The sequence below is a fragment of the Pan paniscus genome, chromosome 19 (assembly GCF_029289425.2).
Source record: "Pan paniscus chromosome 19, NHGRI_mPanPan1-v2.0_pri, whole genome shotgun sequence".
NCBI classification, from domain to species: domain Eukaryota; kingdom Metazoa; phylum Chordata; class Mammalia; order Primates; family Hominidae; genus Pan; species Pan paniscus.
In genome coordinates, this window is record NC_073268.2 from 78,044,294 (window position 1) to 78,065,299 (window position 21,006).

At 38.1% G+C, this 21,006-nt stretch overlaps 1 protein-coding gene across 8 annotated transcripts in view; it reads right to left on the reverse strand.

Moving 5' to 3' along the window:
• BRIP1 (BRCA1 interacting helicase 1) overlaps positions 1–20,958 on the reverse strand; it is a 187,980-nt gene extending 167,022 nt beyond the window's left edge. For 2 of the 8 annotated variants that reach the window (XM_003814472.6, XM_008967151.5), the window contains exons 1-6: positions 18,932–20,957; positions 17,095–17,217; positions 15,441–15,552; positions 12,690–12,863; positions 4,732–4,859; positions 2,696–2,815 (exon numbers count right to left, since the gene is read on the reverse strand). In XM_003814472.6, coding sequence (XP_003814520.4) covers positions 2,696–2,815; positions 4,732–4,859; positions 12,690–12,863; positions 15,441–15,552; positions 17,095–17,187 — 627 coding nt within the window. In that variant the 5' untranslated portion in view covers positions 17,188–17,217; positions 18,932–20,957. Of the gene's footprint in view, positions 1–2,695; positions 2,816–4,731; positions 4,860–12,689; positions 12,864–15,440; positions 15,553–17,094; positions 17,218–17,608; positions 17,724–18,931 lie in introns of those variants that run through there. The other 6 variants (XM_014342182.4, XM_055101591.2, XM_055101593.2 and 3 more) reach the window with 4 other exon arrangements.
• Between the last annotated feature and the right edge of the window lie 48 nt (positions 20,959–21,006).

Here is a 21,006-nt window from a genome sequence, read left to right on the forward strand (position 1 = left end):
AAAAATAAAAAATTAGCTGGGCATGGTGTTGCACAGCTGTAGTCCTTGCTACTCAGGAGGCTGGGGTTGGAGGATCACTTGAGCCTGGGATTTTGAGGTTACAGTGGGCTATGATCACACCACTGCGTTACAACATGGGCAACACATTGAGACCCTGTGTCTACAAATAAAGCAAACAAAAACAATTCCCAAGGAAAAAAAAAATCTTAATCACGGCTGACTCTATACTTGATTTGTTTATCCGTGAGCTTCGACATATTTCTTTCCTTATCTTGGTGTTAGAACCCTATTTAGGTGGCTCCAGGACTGCAAAGAGGCATTTTAGAGAGAATATAAAATAAAGTGATTAGGGCATTTGCCAGAACATGAGAATGCCTAGGCAGGATTTAGCTCTACTATTTACTAGCTTTGTGATCTTAGGCCAGTTTCTTCCTTCTCAGAGTTTCCTCATCTGTACAATGGGAATACCAATATACCTGCTTCATAATCATTGTAAGAACTCAGTAACATTCAACAAATAAATATTTATTAGACAACTAATATGCACCATATGCTGTTCTAGGCATGAGGGACACACATGAAAAAGACTGACATTACATCGTAATAGGACAGACAAATAATAAACAAGTAATCAAGTAATTTCAGATAATAGTAAGCCCATGAAGGAAAGGAAAGAAAATGAATGAGAAAACATTGTGGCAGAGCTCAACATATAGCTTACATTATAATGATGTTGATGATTATTGCAATTTAACAGAAGAAGCTTCTAGATAATTTCTCCAACTATTAATATAAAGCTTCAGTGAAGATCAACAAAACACAAATTAAATGTACAGTAACTGAAAACAAATCTGTGGTTGCCTGGGAATGGGGGGACAGGGCAGAAAAAAGGTCCATCAGTCTATCTTGCACTTAGGATGGACCTTTTCTAGGCATCATTTTGCAATATCATGCACTGGTCATTTAAATAATATTTAGTTCGCTGAGTTTAAGTTCATTGAGTTTTACAGATCTTACAAATGTTGACACATTTCATTATATAAATATAAAAAGTCATATTCTGTAATATCACCAATTTCATCAGAAAAGTCTGTAGTTATCACAAAGCTGCCAAGCTCAGAGTATATACAAATTTTTTAAAATTCTGATTTTTACTTGAAAGCTCAAATTTTATCTGGCTCATTTTATCATAAAGAATTACCATGGTTAGTATATCATTCACTCTTTTTCAAGCAAAAATGATGTTCCATGACAAAAAGTGGCTAGTCAGCTCACAATCCAAACTATCCTACAGGCGCTTCTCCCCAGGACATCCATCCTGCTTCTGTATGCAAAAGTGTTTTATGAGTTCTATTCATTTCTTCAGACAGAATGTTAAAAACCTAAACGGCTGAGATTAAATAAAATTAGTAATTTTTACTGCTTCATCAAAGACATTCTTAAATGAAACTGGTTTTTTTCAAAACTGTGATCTAATGATGCTGGAAAACTATTATTAACATAGGTTGGGTTGAGGCCAAGGTGGGCGGATCACGAGGTCAGAAGATCGAGACCATCCTGGCTAACGTGGTGAAACCCCGTCTCTACTAAAAATACAAAAAATTAGCCAGGCGTGGTGGCAGGCGCCTGTAGTCCCAACTACTTGGGAGGTTGAGGCAGGAGAATGGCATGAACCCGGGAGGCGGAGCTTGCAGTGGGCGGAGATCACACCACCGCACTTCCAGCCTGGGCGACAGAGCGATACTCCGTCTCAAAAAAAAATTAAAATAAATAAATTTTAAAAATTATATACATATATATAGAGAGAGAGAGAAAAAGAGAGAGAGAGAGAGAAAAAGAGAGAGAGAGAGAGAGAGAAAGAGAGAGAGAGAGAGGTTGGAGCCAATACCTTGATTTCTGCTAAGGCACCAACAGTTTTACCCATTCTTGCTTTTGCGCCACCAGTACAAATGTCAAGACAATCCAAAAGGCAATAACGTATTTTTTCCTTTTTTTTTTTTGAGACGGGGTCTCACTCTGTCATCCAGGCTGGAGTGCAGTGGTGCAATCTTGGCTCAGTGCAACCTTTGCCTCCTGGGCTCAAGCCATCCTCCCACCTCAGCCTCCCAAGTAGCTGGGACTACAAGTGTGCACCACAACACCCGCTAATTTTTGTATTTTTTGTAGAAACAGGGTTTCGCCATGTTGCCCAGGCTGGTTTCAAACTCGTGAACTCAAGTGATCCACCCGCCTTGGCCTCCCAAAGTGCTGGGATTACAGGCGTGAGCCACCACGCCTGGCCTACAACATCTTAATATTATTACAAAAATAATTTTCACCTCACAGATCACTCCCCAAAAAAATCTCAATATCTAGAACTCCTTGGACTACTCCTTGAGAACTGTTGCCCTAAGAATCCTGAAAGAACTGTAAGGAGTTGGAGAATTTACAAACATTAAAATACAGAACAGAAAAAAATGACTTTCAGATCTCCCTCTAGTCCAATTCTCTTATTTTATAAATAAGGAAACGAGGCATAGAGAGAATAGGCTTTGCCATCTCACACATTAGTAACAGAGATGTGACAGCATTGAGGACTTCTGAGTGGGTTGCTACTGTCCTTTGTATTATACTATTGTTCCTCTTTTGTCAAAAATTGGTTTAGAAAATTCCATATCTTCCTTCTTTAAAACTGAACAATGGCATTAATACATACTTTCTGTGGCGAAAAGGAGTTTATCTTTTCCAGTGGAGAGTTGAGTTTTACAGTCTTTCCTGAATCAACTTTTGCATCCAAATTGTGTACTTCTGTTCCAAAGCAATGACGTTTTCTAATCTGTAAACACAGAACCAAAATGAAGTTTAAGGTGAACTAGAAGTTTAACTGGCTAGTTGTTCTCAAAGGCCAAAACAGCTCTATGTATTTTTTTCCTGCATCCAAAAAAAGACTATTTCTAACAGGCAATAATAAAACAAATTTTAAAAATGCAAATAAGCACCTCATTACAACACTTAAAGGAAACAGAACATAGTAGTGACTCATGAATCTTAGCCAAACTATCTTTAATTAGTGATGTATCAAAATTAGAGTATTGTAAAATGAACTTCTCATAAAATAGTCCCATCATATGGACATCAAATATAGCAATATTGGAAAGTCCAATCTTATATCTAATTGGAAAATAAAAGTAAATCAAAATTTAAGCATAATTCTACATTGAAAAGAACTCAGAATAAAACTTTTAATGTAAACAGTCATGATTTCCTACAGGATGGAATAAATTACTCGATTACTATTATCACTGTTACTTACTAGATATTTGATAAACCAAGTTGCCTTTGATTAAATTTCTTTTATAAATACCACTAAGTTTTCTTTCCAAACTGTATCCATGCTTCTCCTATTTGTGAAAAATCTATTCACTATATAATTGGGGAGAAAAGCATTTCTATTGATAATCTCATTCCCGCCAAAAATGAAATGAGAACCAGTGAAGTGAGGGAATAAATGTTTTATGTTGAGCCCTACCTGATGACATGCAAATCTATGAATACATTTTGTCGGGGGGAAATCTCTATAGGTTCACACCTCATTTGTCATTGGTACTTTGATAAAAATAAACTAGTTCATTCTATTTCTAAAAACAAGGCTGAATTATAGAAATTTATAAAGACTGTAAGTGGAACAGTTAAACTACATAAGACTTCAAGAACCTTGAGTATACTCAATTAAAAGTACCCAGTTACTTACCTACAAATAACACCCTAATTAATAATTTTTTTATTTTATGTTTTTATTTATTTATTTTTTAGAGACAGGGTCTTGCTCTGTCACCAAGGTTGAAGCATAATTGCATGATCTTAGCTCACCACAGCCTTTAACTCCTAGGCTTGAGCAATCCTCCTACCTCAGCCTCCCAAGTAGCTGGAAAGTAGTCTGTAGGGCTACATGTCTGATGAGCCTGTAGGGCTCATGCCACCACACCCGGCTCTTTTTTTTACTTTTTTGTGGAGACAGGAGCCTTGCTATGTCACCCAGGCTGGTCTCAAACTGCTGGACTCAAGAGATCCTCCCACCTCAGCCTCCCAGAATGCTGGGATTACAGTCGTGAGCCACTGTATTCAGCCTAATAATTATCTTTTTTATTTGTAACTAAATCTATTAAAATCCCAGCCTTCCTATCTCACTGCCATGAATTCTGAGAAAATATTGTGTTCATCTGCATCCAAATTTCATTTAAAATATCTGGTAATTCAAGCCTTTTAGTAATTTTTAGAAATAAATATACATATTTTATCATGTATCAATCTTAAAAACTCAGTAAGAATACATCTTGTCATTACATTAAAACTATCAATTCCAAAATATCCATAACATGAATAATCATATCAAAGGTATTTTAGCCAAAAGAAAATGCTATTTTAAGATAAAAACAATGGAGGAGTTAAAAAGTACAAAGTAGTACATCACTAAGATACGCCTTAAGTAAATATTTTACTATCAAATTCCTCATATATAAGAAACACCATGCAGTTTCACTTGAACGACATGTTACTGTGAATAATCTGCTATAATAAACTCCTTTGTAACAAGTAACTCTACAAAATGAAATTACAACAAATTACCATTTAATTTATGGCTGTCACATGACCCAACTAATCTCCTCCACAAGTGCATGAAAAACATGATACTTGACTACCACGTTCAGCTGTAACTAACTGGGTTATTTACTGCCAATAAACTCTGTTTACCTGCTGTGTAGTTTCTAAGGGTCGAATTCTTTTCTTCTCTACTTGAAAATCATCATTTTCATCTCTGTATATGGATGCCTGTTTCTTAGCAGATAACTTTGCAGCCAGAGTGGTTTTTTCAGGGGAGTCTTATATAAGTAATTTAAAAAAAAACAGCATAAATAACTTACACGTAGGCAATTTTTCTAGAAGAAAACTGGAACCAGGATGTAAGGCTTATTTCTAGAAATTTCATACCATAATCTAAAACATGAAACTTAAACATGTTTAAAAAGTACTTCTCTACCATTCGGTTTACTTTACCAAAGATTCTGAGAAACATGCTTTCAATAGGAAAAGTCCAATTTGATTTTTTAAATCGCTTTATGTACTTGTAGACTACTCCCAATAACATGATTTAAAATGTATAACTGCAAGGATCTCTGAAGAAAATATATTTCATGTCTGTAAAAATCTTTCTTTACAGTATCAACGTTTCTTCCCTACTAAGTTTCTCCATGTTCTTTAGAGCAAAACCATTGATTATAGAATCAAGCTCATATAATCTGTCTTTTAATCTCATAATCCTGAAAGCTCCTTCTCAAGGTCATCCAGGACCTCTTAATCACCAAATAACATTAATTATCCCAATCTTACAAATGTGAACACTAGGTTTTTAAAAGTCTAGTAGCTTGCCCAGTATCATACAGTTATTAAATGGTAGAGCCTGGACATGACTGAATCCTGCTGTGTGACTCCAACATCCATACATATAACCTCTTAGGCATACAGCCAACACTGTCTTCTTGGAACACAGCAAACACATTTTCTTCTTCCTTAATGTCTGTAACACTGCTCTTAACTATTCTCATACATTGGTTTCTCCCTTTTCCTAAATATAAATATTCTTAAAGGTACCCTCCTTCCTCTTTGCTTCTCTCTAAGCATTCTCTCCACTCCCATGGCTTGAATTAATTTAACAATCTTTTTTAACCATCTTTTTTTTTTTTTTGAGATGGAGTTTTCCTCTTGTTGCCCAGGCTGAAGTGCAATGGTGTGATCTCAGCTCACCACAACCTCTACCTCCCAGGTTCAAGCGATTCTCCTGCCTCAGCCTCCTGAGTAGCTGGGATTACAGGCATGTGCCACCACGCCTGGTTAATTTTGTATTTTTAATAGAGACGGGTTTCTCCATGTTGGTCAGGCTGGTCTCGAACTCCTGACCTCAGGTGATCCACCCGCCTAGCCTCCCAAAGTGCTGGGATTACAGGCGTGAGCCACCGTGCCCAGCCAACAATCATTTATTACATTGAGTCTAACCCACGGCCAGACACCATGGAAAAACAGTGAAAAAGAGAATCCTTGGCCCTAAAGGATTTACAGCAGAGAAAGACCTACATGAGCAGGTCCAATACTGTTTTCAAAACACAAATTTGAGGCCGGCCCCAGTGGCTCACGCCTTTAATCCCAGCACTTTGGAAGGCCGAGGCGAGTGGATCACTTGAGCCCAGGAGTTCAAGACCTGCCTGGGCAACATGGCGAAATCCCATCTCTATTAAAAATACGAAAATTAGCTGTGCATGTTGGTGCAGGCCTATAATCCCAGCTACTTGGGAGGTTGAGGCATGAGAATCTCTTGAACCTGGGAGGCAGAGGTTGCAGTGAGCTGAGATCGCGCCATGCACTCCAGCCTGGGCAACAGAACAAGACTCTGTCTTCAAAAAAAAAAGAAAGCTTGAGATTACATAAACTCAGAAATGAACCTATGCCACATAGCACTGATTTTCAAGTTTTTTCTAAAGTGTAGGACTATTTTCTTCTTAAAGAAATGTTGCAGCTGGGCACGGTGGCTCACACCTGTAATCCCAGCACTTTGGGAGGCCGAGGCAGGTGGATCACCTGAGGCCAGGAGTTTGAGACCAGCCTGGCCAACGTGACGAAAGCCCATCTCTACTAAAAATACAAAAATTAGCTGGGCATGGTGGTGCATGCCTGTAATCCCAGCTACTTGGGAGGCTGAGGCAGGAGAATCACTTGAACCCGGGAGGCAGAGGTTGCAGTGAGCCAAGATCGCACCACTGCACTCCAGCCTAGGTGACAGAACGAGACTCCATCTCAAAAAAAGAAAAAAAAAGAAATGTTGCTTAAAATTTCCAAAATAGGGATGAAAGACCCAGAGCTTCCCTGATCCACTTTCCCCCTTCCCTTATGAGTCATGTTTCTTTCTTTATAAGGTTCTTAGAAACACAGTTTGAAAACCACTATACTCTAAAAATCCTAATAGTTTTGCCTATCAGAAGTAGGTCTTTAATCTACCTTGAATGGGCTTTTGTATATGGTATAAAGTAGGGCTCCAATTTCAATTTTTTCCATATGGACATCTAACAGGTCCAGCACCACCCAAGTTCTTCCTTTCCCCTACAAGCTGTAGGGGCACTTCTATAAAAATATCAAGTTTCTGGATACATGTGGGACCAAATTAGGGTTCTCTATACTTTTATATGAGTCTATCACTGTGCTAACCTCAGTCTGTCTTAATTACTCTATATTTACATACAATAAATCCGTATATTTGGTGGATCAAATCTCTCACCTTGACCTGCTTCTTCAAAAGCATCCTGGCTATCCTTAGTCCTTTGCATTTCCATATATATTTTAGATAAGATAGGTAATTTTGAGCTCTGCATGTCCAGGCAACCAGTAAAATAACCACAAAATAAACCTAGATCAGTGATTCTCAACCAGGCCAATTTTAACACCACCACTTCTCATCCCAGGCATACTGGGCAATGTCTGGAGACATTTTTCGTTGTCACAAAAAGAGCAGAGGTGGAAATACTACTAGCATCCAGTGCATAAAGGCCAGAAGTATTGCTAAACATCTCACAAGGGAGAGCTCCTACAACAAAGAGTTATCCCACTCAAAATGTTAATAGTGCCACTGTGGAGAAACTCTGTCCCAAATAAATAAGGGGCAAACTGACATGGGCCTATTAAGAGGGTAGGGAATGTCCACCCAAAATGATCATTTAGTTTTAGAAAACTGAACTGCCATGTGCCAAATAAGGGTAACCCCAATTCATAAAAATAAAAATCATATTATCATCACATACAAAAAGGCTTATCTTCCTGGTCTTGATAGCAAGGGAGTTTGAAGGAAGTTCATCAAAGGGGTAAAATCTTTAAGATACAAAGTTAAAAAGAAAGAAGATATCTCCCGATTATGTTTTTTAAAATCTTCAAGAAACCTAAGAAATACCCAATAGAAAAATGGAGGCTGGGCACGGTGGCTCACACTTGTAATTCAAGCACTTTGGGAGGCTGAGGCGAGTGATCATTTGAGGTCAGGAGTTAGAGATCAGCCTGGCCAACATGGTGAAACCCCATTTCTACTAAAAATACAAAAATCAGCCGGGCGTGGTGGCAGGTGCCTGTAATCCCAGCTACTCAGGAGGTTGAAGCAGGAGAATTGCTTGAGCCTGGGAGCTGGCCAGTGCAGTGAGTTGAGATCGCACCACTGCACTCTAGCCTGAGCGACAGAGTGAGACCCCACCTCAAATAAAAAACAAAAGAAAAATGGCAAACAACTTGATTAGGCAATTCACTAAAGAGGGTATCCAAATGGCCAATAAACATATAAAGTCACCAGAGAAATACTAACTAAAACCTAATGAGAATACCACACATACACAAGAATGACTAACTTTTTTTTTAAACTATAAATATCAAGTACTAACAAAAATGGTGAACAACTTTCATATACTGCTGCAGGGGTTGGAGGGATCTGACCGGGGACGCATAAATTGATTCAACCACTTTAGAAAATGTTGTCAGTATCTACTATAGCTGAACATATGCATATACTATGACCAGGTATGTGTCTACAGACAATACTTACCTATTTGCACCCTTTGAACAAGAATGTTCATAACAGCACTATTAAACAATACTGAAAACAACCCAATGCCTAACAACTGTAGAACAGATTAATAAACTGTGGTATATTCATACAAGGAAATAATACACAGAAACAAGAAGTACTACTATATGCAACAGCATGAATGAATCTCACAAATACAATATTAAGCAAAAGACAGACACAAGATTACATATATAATTCCATTTTTTTTTTTTTTTGAGACGGAGTTTCACTCTATTTCTGTAAAAAGGCAAAACTCATCAATGGTCACAGGAGGACAAGAATTACCTATGGAAAGAAGGGACAGTGACTGAAAAAGAAGATGAGGAGGGCCTCTGGGGTGTTGGTAATGTCTCTCTCTTTTTTTTTTAATCTATGTAGTAGTTATGACAGTGAAAATTCATCAAGTTATATACTTAGGATTTGCATTTTTCTATATTTAGGTTACAGATTAAAGGATTTACTTACAAATATAAAGAGGGTATCAGAATACAACCTTGATTTTTCCCATTTAGACTATTCTAAATAACACTGACTCACAGTAATGTCAAAATCAAGTTGTGTACATATGGATAACTCATTGTTGATAAAGACACAAAGGCAATGTAGTGGATAAAGGATAGCCTTTTCAATATATCCAGGTGCTGAACAACTGGATATCCACATGCAAAAAAATGAACTTGAATCCATACCTTACACCATATACACATATTAACTCAAAATGGATCTTAGACCTAAATGTAAACCTAAAATTCTATCTGATCAAAGACTTGTATTCAAAATGTTTAAAGAAGTCTCAAAATTTAACAGTAAGAACACAAACTAATAAAAAATAGGCAATTATTTGAACAGACATATCATCAAACAAGATATATGGATAGCTAATAAGAACATGAAAATATGGGAAATAAAAATTAAAACCACAATGAGATACCGCCACATGCCTATTAGAGTAGCTAAAATTAAGGCCAGGTATGGTGGCTCATGCCTATAATCCCAGTGCTTTGGGAGGCCGAAGAAGGCAGATCACTTGAGCCCAGGGGTTCAAGACAAGCCTGGGGAACACAGTAAAACCAACAAAAACTATAAAAATTAGCTAGGTGTGGTGGTGCATGCCAGTAGTCTCAACTACTAGGGAGTGTGAAGTGTGAGGATCACTTGGTTCCAGGAGGCAGGTGTTGCAATGAGCCAAGTGAGCCAAGATCACAGTACTGTACTCAGCCTGGGCAACAGAATGAAACCCTATCTCCAGGAAAAAAAAAAAAAAGAATGGCTAAAATTAAAAGGACTGCCCATACCAAGGGTTCACAAGGATGTGAAGAAACTGGAACTCTCATAACTGCTGATGGGAATATAAAATGGTATGACCACTTCATGAAACAGTTTGGAAATTTCTTAAAAAGTTGGCCAGGCACGGTGGCTCACACCTGTAATCCTAACACTTTGTGAGGCACAGATGGGTGGATCACTTGACGTCAGGAGCTACAGAGCAGCCTGACCAACGTGGTGAAACCCCATCTCTACTAAAAATACAAAAATTAGCCAGGTGTGGTGGCACATTCCTGTAATCCTAGCTACTTGGGAGGCTGAGGCAGGAGAATCACTTGAACCCGAGAGGCAGAGGTTGCAGTGAGCTGAGATTGCGCCACTGCACTCCAGCCTGGGCAAGAGTGACTCCGTCTCAAAAAAAAAAAAAAAAAAAAAAAAAAAGTTAAAACATACACACCTACAAAGCAATCTGGTCATTCTGCTCCTAGTATTCACCCAAGAGAAATGAAAACATACATCCGTACAAAGATGTAGACACAAATGTTCACATTATCTGTCTTTGTAATAGCCCAGAACTAGCAATAACCCAAATATACATAAACAGCCAATAACCAATTTGTGGTATATCCATGCACAATTACTCAGAAATAAAAAGAAACAAACTATTAATACATGCAACAACATAGAGGAATCTCAAAATAATTGTCATAAGTGAAAGAAGCCAGACAAAATAAGTATACATCCTGTATGAATCCATTTATATAAACTATAGAAAATGCAAACTAATCTATAGTAACAAAAATCAGACAGGTGGCTGGTTGGGGAGGTGAGTCATGTAGGGGTGGGAAGGAGGGATAACAAAAGTCCATGAGAAAACTTTTTGGGAAAGTGAGCATGTTTAAAAAGCTTTGGATAAAGTGAATATGGGGTTGGTGTGTATGTTCACTGTCTTGATTCTGGTGAAAGTTTCATGGAGGTACATATGTCAAAATGTATCAAAGTGTACCATTTAGGCTGGGCGTGGTCGCTCACGCCTATAATCCCAGGACTCTGGGAGGCCGAGGCAGGTGAGTAACTTGAGGTCAGGAGTTCGAGACCAGCCTGGCCAACATGGTAAAATCCTGTCCCTACTAAAAATACAAAAAATTAGCTGGGTGTGGTGGCAGGCACCTGTCATCCCAATTACTTGGGAGGCTGAGGCAGGATAATTGCTCGAACCCAGGAGGTGAAGGTTGCAGTGGGCCAAAATCACACCACTGCACTCCAGCCTGGGCAACAGAGTGAGATTCTGCCTCAAAAAAAAAAAAAAAAAGTACCATTTAAATATATGCAATTTGTTATGTCAAGTAAACGTCAATAAAGCTGTTTTTAAAAGGTTGCATATAAATATTCTACACCAGAATTCCTATAATTAGCTGAAAATTAATCCCATTCATTCCTAACAACAAATATTTATCTAGCACCTACCATATGCCAGGCACCCTGCTAGAGTTCTAGGGATACAATGGTAAGCAAATTGACAATATTCCTAACCTCATGAAGTAGTCTGCCAAGGAAGCAGAGATTAATAAATGATTTAGACAGACACATATAATACAAACTGTAACAAGTGCTATAAAGGAAAGGTACACAAGGAGAAGACAGACTATAATAGGAAAATCAAATCTACTCTGACAGAAAAATCAGTGATGGATACCCCAAGGAAGTCACATGTAAACTGAGGAAGAAAAGGATAATAAATTGAAGATGGAACTTTGCTCAGAAGAGACACTAATAGAAGCAAAGGCTCTGAGGAAGGAGAAAGCATAAATCTTTGAAGGAAAGGGAAGAAATCCAAAAGGCCAAAATCAAAACAATGTAGACAACACTATTGGTCACCTATTTAACAACTGTTCCACTTCTCTTTCCTCATTCCTACCAGAAGTTCAATCATCTACCCTCCTCTATATAGTCACATGCTTTAGAGGAAGCTGACTCCATCCTTGATTTTAGGAAATGGATACTCTTTGTTTTGACTTAAGTCAATCGTGGCAACCTCTGTCTCCCTGCCAGTGACTGGTAAAGGAATAGCATGAGTAAAAGCAGAAAAAAGCGTTATTGGATGCTCTAAACAAGAAATGGTAGTTTGGACTATGGAGGTACCAATGGATATGGAGATGTACATGAAGAAATAAGAAAGAGCAAAGTGTCCAGGATGTTCCCTAGGTTTCTTAGGTAAATAATAGTCTATCCTTTCTATACAGCCAAAAGCAGGTGAAATATTTTTTAAATATATTATTAATAATCTTATGTTACTCTTAATGTATTTCTCTAAAATTAGTAAAAATTATTTAAAGATCACACATAAACATACCTGATACTTATGTAGGATACTGGCCTCAGAAGGCCAGGCAAACTTATCAAGAATGAATCAAATAGATTCATAAATCTAATCAATCCTAATTAGATTTCGTCTTAGGATACGAACATTGTTTTATAGAATTCTAACATATAATTAACAATAATGGCTACAAATAACATCAATTTTGGAAAATCATTTATTTTGCCTTGCCTTCCTTAAAAAATTATTTAGGACAACAAAATGTCTCAATAAATTAAAAGTCAAACCAAGAATTTAAAAACGTCTATGGATTTTTGACCACTCTGTGCTATTTTAAAATCATTCCAGAGAAACTAGATAGAGATATATAATCAGTTATGCTAACCAAACTTATATAAATTAGGGCTTATAACAGTAATAATTAAGACTCTTATTACAGATATCAACTGACCCAGGCAAAATATAAATTACCTTGACAAGTTGATGAAGTGCCATTTCTTTCAGAAGGTGGTGTGCTTGGATAGTTGAAATGACGTGAAGTTCCTTGGTTCATGTCATTGTTTGTAAAATCCTTTGAATGGCATGCACAACAACATGACAATTGTACTTCAGCTTTTTCACTTACGCCCTCATCTGCTGGTTTCCCTAAAAATGAAAGAACATCTATTTATAATATATCTAATTAAGTAAACATCAATCATTCTCTACAGCTAGGTAAGTAACCAGCCCAGTTCACCCAGGATTGGGAGGTTTCCTAAGATAAAAGATTTTTAGGGCTAACACCAGGAAGGTACCTGGCAAACCTGGACAAGCTGGTCACTTTATCTGCAGCATCAAATTAGGACAGGAGAGAAATAAGCCAAAAACATTTGGTTGGACACAGTGGCTCACGCCTGTTATCCTAGCACTTTGGGAGGCCGAGGCAGGCACATCAATTGAAGTCAGGAGTTCGAGACCAGCCTGGCCAATATGGTAAAACCCTGTCTCTACTAAAAATACAAAAATTAGCCAGGCGTGGTGGTGCACGCCTGTAATACCACCTACTCAGGAGGCTGAGGCAGGAGAATCGCTTGAACCTGGGAGGCAGAGGTAGCAATGAGCCGAGGTCATGCCACTGCACTCCAGCCTAGGCGACAGAGCAAGACTCTGTTTCAAAAACCAAAACAAAAACATTTATAGGGAAATTATCACCCATTTATGTAATCTGTAAAAATCTAATAATCTAAGATTAATAATGTAATAAAAGTACAACTACTCAAGTATTCATTTATATTAAGATTTATCTAAAATTCAAGAATGGATTGAAACAAGGACATAAAGTATATCCTTAATTACTACTCTTTCCCTAAATGAAGAATTTGAAAGTTCAATATATTAGATAATAATCTAACACATAAGGGTTAAATCATTCCCCCAATTATACTTCTATTTCAAATAGAAACACGTTTTTTGATGTATTAATTCTGATACTTGCATCAAAATACATTTTAAGGTCAATATTCAAATCAATAAAATAGGTAATTTTAGTGCTAAATATAATACCAAATTATAATAAGTTTACATTGTGTGCCTACATTGTATACAAATGTACAATTCATATACCCCCAAAAAAGCTAAATAATTTATTTTTAAAAATAATCAGTATTGACATTGTTTTCCCATTTGTACCATATAAATATTCCTAATTCTATTTTCCAGACATCTGCCATTAAGACCTGAAGTTAGTACCGATAAACTCATTTTTCCCAAAATTAACATCAGTGAGAATCAAAATGAACAACCAAAAGCTTATGAAGTATTTACTGTTTTTTTTTTTTTGAGACAGAGTTTCGCTCCTGTTGCCCAGGCTGAAGTGCAATGGCGCGATCTCGGCTCACTGCAACCTCCACCTCCCAGGTTCAAGTGATTCTCCTGTCTCAGCCTCTCGAGTAGCTGGGATTACAGGCACACGCCACCTCACCAGGCTAATTTTGTATTTTTAGTAGAGACGGGGTTTCTCCACGTTGGTCTGGCTGGTCTCAAACTTCCAACCTCAGGTGATCCACCTGCCTTGGCCTCCCAAAGTGCTGGGATTACAGGCGTGCGCCACTGTGCCCAGCCTTAATATACTCTTATTAGTAACAAACATTTCATTTTAAAAATGTATCTATATACCTATATACACATACATACATACACACACATACCATGTTTAACCTCAATTCTCCTAATACTTTAGGTTAAAGCCATCTAATGTAACTAAAATGTATCCAATATTATATTTCTGATTCATTATGTAGTTTATATAGTCTTTCATAGAAGTAAATATTAATAGGCATTTGTTAGCAAACAAAAATAGTTTGGCCTGGTGGCTCATGCCTGTAATCCCAACTATTTAAGAGGCTGAAGCAGGAGAATCACTTGAGCCTGGGAGTTTGAGGTTACAGTGAGCTATGATCACATCACTATGCTCCATCCCAGGTGACTCTACTCAAAAAAAAAAAAAAAAGGAAAAGTAGTGGGAAGTAATATAAATTCATACAAACAATATTATACTAAATTTCTGTTTATCTGGCATTTAAACAAGTAGAAAGATCAACTAGAATGTATTCTTTTTTATATATTCCATGTGCTGATGTTATGAGAAAGGAACAGGTAAGCAAATATATTAAAGGATTTCCCCCCCAAAAAAAAGCAATTAGTATGTGTTACAGCATCATGACAGCCCATCTCTTGCATCTTTTACATACAAATTACCATCTAATTATTTTTATAATAACTCTAAGCATCCAAAACTTTGTTTGTTTGTTTGTTTGTTTTCTTTCACCCAGCTGGAGTGCACAATCACAGCTCTCTGCAACCTCGACCTCCTGGGCTCAAGCGATCCTACCACCTCAGTCTCCCAAGTAGCTGGGACTACAAGTGTACATCACCATGCCTGGCTAATTGATTGTCAATTTTTGTAGAGATGGGGTATCACCATGCTGCCCAGGCTGCCAAGTCTTTATGTACTTTCTGACTCATCAAAAGACTAAATTATGTTCAATACTATTTTAGCATTAATTAAACATATTTTGCTATATTGAAACTCTTTTGGAAGATTTATAACTTATTTTAAAGAAACATCTTTAAACGAATATTTAAGTTAGCAACAGCATGGCTGAACCAGTCTGGATAAAGAATACTGTATTATATTTTCTCAGATCCCAGTAAGCAACCTGAAGATATCAAGCAACTACTTACCACTAAGAGATTGTTGCCATGCTAAAGCAGAACAAAGTAAGGCTAAGCTTTTTCCACTTCCTGTGGGACTCTCCAACAAACAATGTTGCTTACTGTTTAATCCTCTGAGAATCTATGAACACAGAAACCAATGAAAAAGATTAATAAACATATTAACTTTATAAAGGTCTCTCTCCATCTGAAGTTTAAATAGAACAGCAAGGAAAAGTGAGATTGCACTCCAGGGAACACAACAATAGCAGAAGGAACTCATATTTAGTTAAATCCAAACTGTATTCCTTTACACCTCTCCCTAAGATTATCTTACCAAAATATCAAGCACAAGAGAAGAAATGAAAAGAGGAATCTGTGCCAGAATTATGCAAGCATCAATGATTTCTGTAAAACCAGAATACATTACTACCTATCAATATCTTTGATGAAAACTTAATGAAGGATACTGCTAGTGAGAGTACAAATTGTTACAACTACTTGGTAGAGAAATAAACAATTTCTTATAAAGTGAAGATGCCCAGCTCCAGCAAGTCCAGTTCTATGTGTACACCCAAAACCTTTCCCACATGAACACAAGGAAACATGCATAAGAAAGTTCACAGCAGCAGCCACGCTTGTAATCCCATCACTTTGGGAGGCCAAGGCAGGTGGATCATTTGAGGTCAGGAGTTCGAGACCAGCCTGGCCAACACGGTGAAAACCCGTCTCTACTAAAAATCCAAAACTTAGCTGGGCGTGGTGGCGCATCCCTGTAATCCCAGCTACTGGGGAGGCTGAGGCAGGAGAATAGCTTCAGCCTGGGAGGCAGGGGTTGCAGTGAGCCAAGATCGCGCCACTGCACTCCAATCTGGGCGACAGAGTGAGACGCTGTCTCAAAAACAAAAAGAAAAAAGAAAGTTCACAGCAGCATTGTTTGTAATTGCAAAAGAATGTAAACAACCTAAATGTCTACCAATAAGAAAATGGACAGATAAATTCTGGTATATTCATCCAATGGAATTTATACAACAATTAAAATGGATTAAGAATCAACAGGGCTATACATTAAAAATAATGCTAAGTTAAAAAACTCAAGTTCTGCATGAAAGGTAAGGTACCGTATCACATCATGCACAGTTTCAAATATGTAAAATAATATTCTATATTGTTTATGGATACATATATATGTAATAAAAGTATAAAAACATGGCTAGGAAAGGAAAAGAACAAATTCAGGATACTAATAATCTTGTTACCAGTAAATAAGATATGAAGTACATATGGCAAAATAGCTGTAACAAAACTGGAAAGCTGGTTTACTCAAATTTGTATGTTAATTTTCTACATGATCCAAACAAAACAATGGTGAGAAAAATAGTATTCTGTGTAAAAGATAATAAATACTCTGTTTTTACTTAAAAGTATAGCAGTTTTTCATTAAAAGTATAGAAATTCCAAATGAGCTGAGAACATTTTTCAGAATGTTCTTCTTTGCCTTAACCACAGATATATACAGTTTAGCTGCAATCAGTAGTTTCCCAGAGGTTAGATATTCTTCCAAGTGAACCCAGAAAATATTCTCCATTTACTGAGAATATGAATGCAGTCACATACTCAATGTACTTTATGGGTCATAAGTATCTATATCTTAATAAAAACTTAACTGCTGAAAAATACTTACAGAATTCATCATAGCAAGCTGTGACGGGTAAGCTTTATAAGGAAAGTAAATCTTCACCCCACCAATTGTATATTCAGACCACATTGAAGACATAGTGCTTTCCTGTTTATTTCAGATTCCTAACTACAACAGAAATGAAAATGTCAAATATTGAGACACGCCTTACAAAGAAAACCAGAGAACCAAAACTAAGAGAGAAATCTGGAAACAAAAATTGGAATTAATAAAAGTATAAACAAAACAAATGGAAACAAAATAATTTCCTAGTCTTATAAATCACAGCGGTCAAGAGCATGTCTTAGAGTCTAACAAATCTAGATTTGTATCCTTCACTCTGCCAGGTATTAGTTGTGTGACTTCGGGAAAGTTAGTTACCTTCTCTAAGCCACAGTGACTGCATGTACCCCATAGGATTGTGGTAATGATTAAGTGAAATAATGTGCAAATATGATAAAGTACATACCAGATTAAACATGAGCTCTTGTAACAGTTAGATCAGATGTAATCAACTTACAGAAACAAATAAGTTCCTGAGGCCTCTCTCTCTACAACTCCGTAGCACCACTCTTTCTCCAGTTCTTCCCCTTTGTGTTACCCCTTTCTGCAGTCCTCCAGTTAGAAGAAAAAAGCTGTTGACCAGAAGTCAGGAAGCATAGGTTCTATACCAGGTTTTGGTATACTGCCTGGTATGTTATCTTTGACTCAGGTATGTTATCTTTGACATATCTTTTTACTTCTCTAGTCTAAGATCCTTACCTGTGATAACCCCTAATTTAATTTAAAGGCTGTTATAAGAAAGAGAATGCCTTGGCACATAGTAGGCACTCAAAAATGTTATTTGAAGATCAGTAGAGTATTATAGAAACAGGATGGGCTTTGGAGTAAGGCAATCCTAAGTTTGAATTCCACTGTGTGAATCACTTAACTTCTCAGAGCTTGTTTCTCCATATATGGAATTGAAATACTACTACTTACCTGACAGGGTTTTTATGAAAATTAGCCAGGGCAGAATGTACCTAACCCAGGATCTGACACAGATGAGGATCACTTTAATCCTCACCTCTTCTAAACCACTTTTCTTAACCTAGGATCCACGGATGTAATTCAGAGACAATGACCTCTTGAAATTGCAAGCGTAAGTTTCTGTACATGATTGCATTTTTCTGAAGAAAAAGTCCATAGATTTCTCTTCCCGTAAATATATCTCAAGGAAATCAAAATAGCGGGGGAAATTACATGCACTGTTATTAAATAAGGAATTATTTGCAGTCGTGGGAAAAAATTGTAAATTCAACCTGGGGACGAAGAGATGGTTAAAATAGCAATTCAATAGATTATGAAGCCAATAATAACATTCACCACTGCTTGTGTGTTCCAAAAGAAGAACCATTATTCTAGGGTATTTTCCAGCTCTAACATTTTGCGATTCTATCTGTAAAGCTCTGAGAATGAGGTATGGTGGAATCTAACCTCTTAATATGAATCAACAACTCAACGCTGGCCTAGTTACTCAGATATAATCTAGAAATCAGCCCGTCCTGTACCCCGGCTGTGGCAACAATAGTGTCAAAATGGGGTAGCTTCCCCCAAACATTGCATAAAGGATAAACACACCCCTCTGCCTCCCGCCAAGAATTAACGCAGCGCCCGGGCTAAGAACAGGCCTGCGCTCAAAGGAGGTAAGGATAGGCTCCCTCCTCAGGTTTTCTGCCCCGTATCTCCCTCCTCCCCCAGCCAGTTGAGATCCCCGAGACCCTGGTGATCCAGTCACCACCGATGGGCCCGCAGGCTGGGCAGAAGAACTCAAGCCCTTTCCGTGGACTTCCCTCCGACTTGCCTGTCTGGAGGGAAACCGAAGCAACGCTCTGAGCTCCGATTCACTGAAGAAAAGGAAAGGAAACCGACTTCTGAGAGCAAATAAAGAGGAGCCCTGGAAGAGAAGAAAGGGCACGAGCCCTTCCTCCTCCCTCTTCCTGGCGGTGCTGCTACTTCCCCGGCCTTGTGTGCAGGCTTGGGGCCGCCGTTACCTTTCCTCAACCCACCAGACCCCTCAACCACACAACCCGAGACGAATTCCCGCCTCCCGCCCCCTCGACTCCCAGCGCCCAATAGCCCAGCGAGCTCGACCAATCACCCGCCAAGGCCAGGAATCAACCAATCCCGGTGCGAGGTGAGGGGGCGAGAACTTCGGCATCCAATGGAAGTCTCCGGAAAAAAAAAAAAAAAACAAGGGCTCAAGGTACGCGGCGGAAGGTTGTCGCCACTCCAGCAAATCCCTAGTGTTTGTTTAAAGTAGAAAGTCGTCTCAGTTTGACTTTTGAAACCGGCGATAGAGTCTATGCAGCAAATTCCTTGGAAACTGGAAGTCTCATTCTTCACGTCCGTAGACCAGCGGAAAGGAAGTATCTTTAAGCTTTGCCAAGTTCTTTGAGCATTTATCAGTGCCACTCAATTTAAATTACCCAGCTTTGCAGTAGCCAGGATAGCGAAGACTCAGGCGGGAATTGCCAGACTGCTGAGCCAAACTTAAGTAAGAAGGCTCTGTGACATCGGGCTACAATCTACCTTTCATAATATTCAAGGCTTTCCCGGATGCTAAAATAAGCCAGAGACAAGCTCTCAGGGTCTCCAGTATCAGATCACTTCTACTTCCATTAAGGCTTATCCGCCTTCCATCCCTCCTAAGACCAGTTTATTATTTGCCAGTAGTACTTTAATTTACTCAAAGAAAAGGAGGTTCATCATGATCTTGCCAAATCATGTTATTTTTTTTAAAAATCCGTATAACCTAAACTTGACTCAAATAATAATGTCTCCAAAAGGCAAAACCTCATACTGTTTCTCAAATTCAAGTAACTAGTTTGGGGAAGGAGTTTGCTGGGAAGAAAGAGCAGGAGGGGGCTAGTTGATTTGTTTGCCTCATTGTCAATTGTGATATATCTTACCAAAAATGACAAAACTTGTAGTCATAAAAATAAACTCTACCCTTTGACCTAGTAATCTGAGCTCCAGATATTTATCCTAAAGACGTAATCTAAACGAAAGAAAATGTGATACCGCAATTGACAATAATATCTATTGGTAATACTGAAAAAAATTATGAACTTCCCAGTCTAGTAATATGGAGGTGGTTATGACAGATGAATTCAATACATTATGAAGCCAATAAACTTATAAAAATTAAACTTGCAAGAAAAAATCCCATATAAGGTTAAGTGAAAAAAGGCAAAGCAAACCCCAAACTGGGTGTTAGGGATTCAGTAATGTGAAAATATATATGAATGAGCAAAGATGAAGTAATTTACTGTTAAGACAATGAAAGGAAGGATAATGTTTAAAAATAAATCCTTAAAAATATCTTCAAATTGTTATTTCTCTTTTATAATTTTTAAAACATCAACTCTTGGCCGGGCGCAGTGGCTCACGCCTGTAATCCCAGCACTTTGGGAGGCCGAGGCAGGCGGATCACCAGGTCAGGAGACCAAGACCATCCTGGCTAACAGGGTGAAACCCCGTCTCTACTAAAAATACAAAAAATTAGCTGGGCGTGGTGGCGGGCGCCTGTAGTCCCAGCTACTTGGGAGACTGAGGCAGGAGAATGGCATGAACCCGGGAGGCGGAGCTTGCAGTGAGCCGAGATCGCGCCACTGCACTCCAGCCTGGGAGACAGAGCGAGACTCCGTCTCAAAAAAAAAAAAATCAACTCTTTTGAGTAACTGCTCTAGTATAACTACTCTCATTTTCCTCTCCTAAATTACTAAGAGTTTCAACTGGCTCTCACCTTGCATTGCCATTTAATGTATGTGGCATAACAGAAAGAGATACACGTAGGCCCTGGAGCCATACAGACCTCGAATACAGTCCCTTGAACCGTTCCCTTCAGGTTAACTCTAGTGGAATGAAACACAAAAA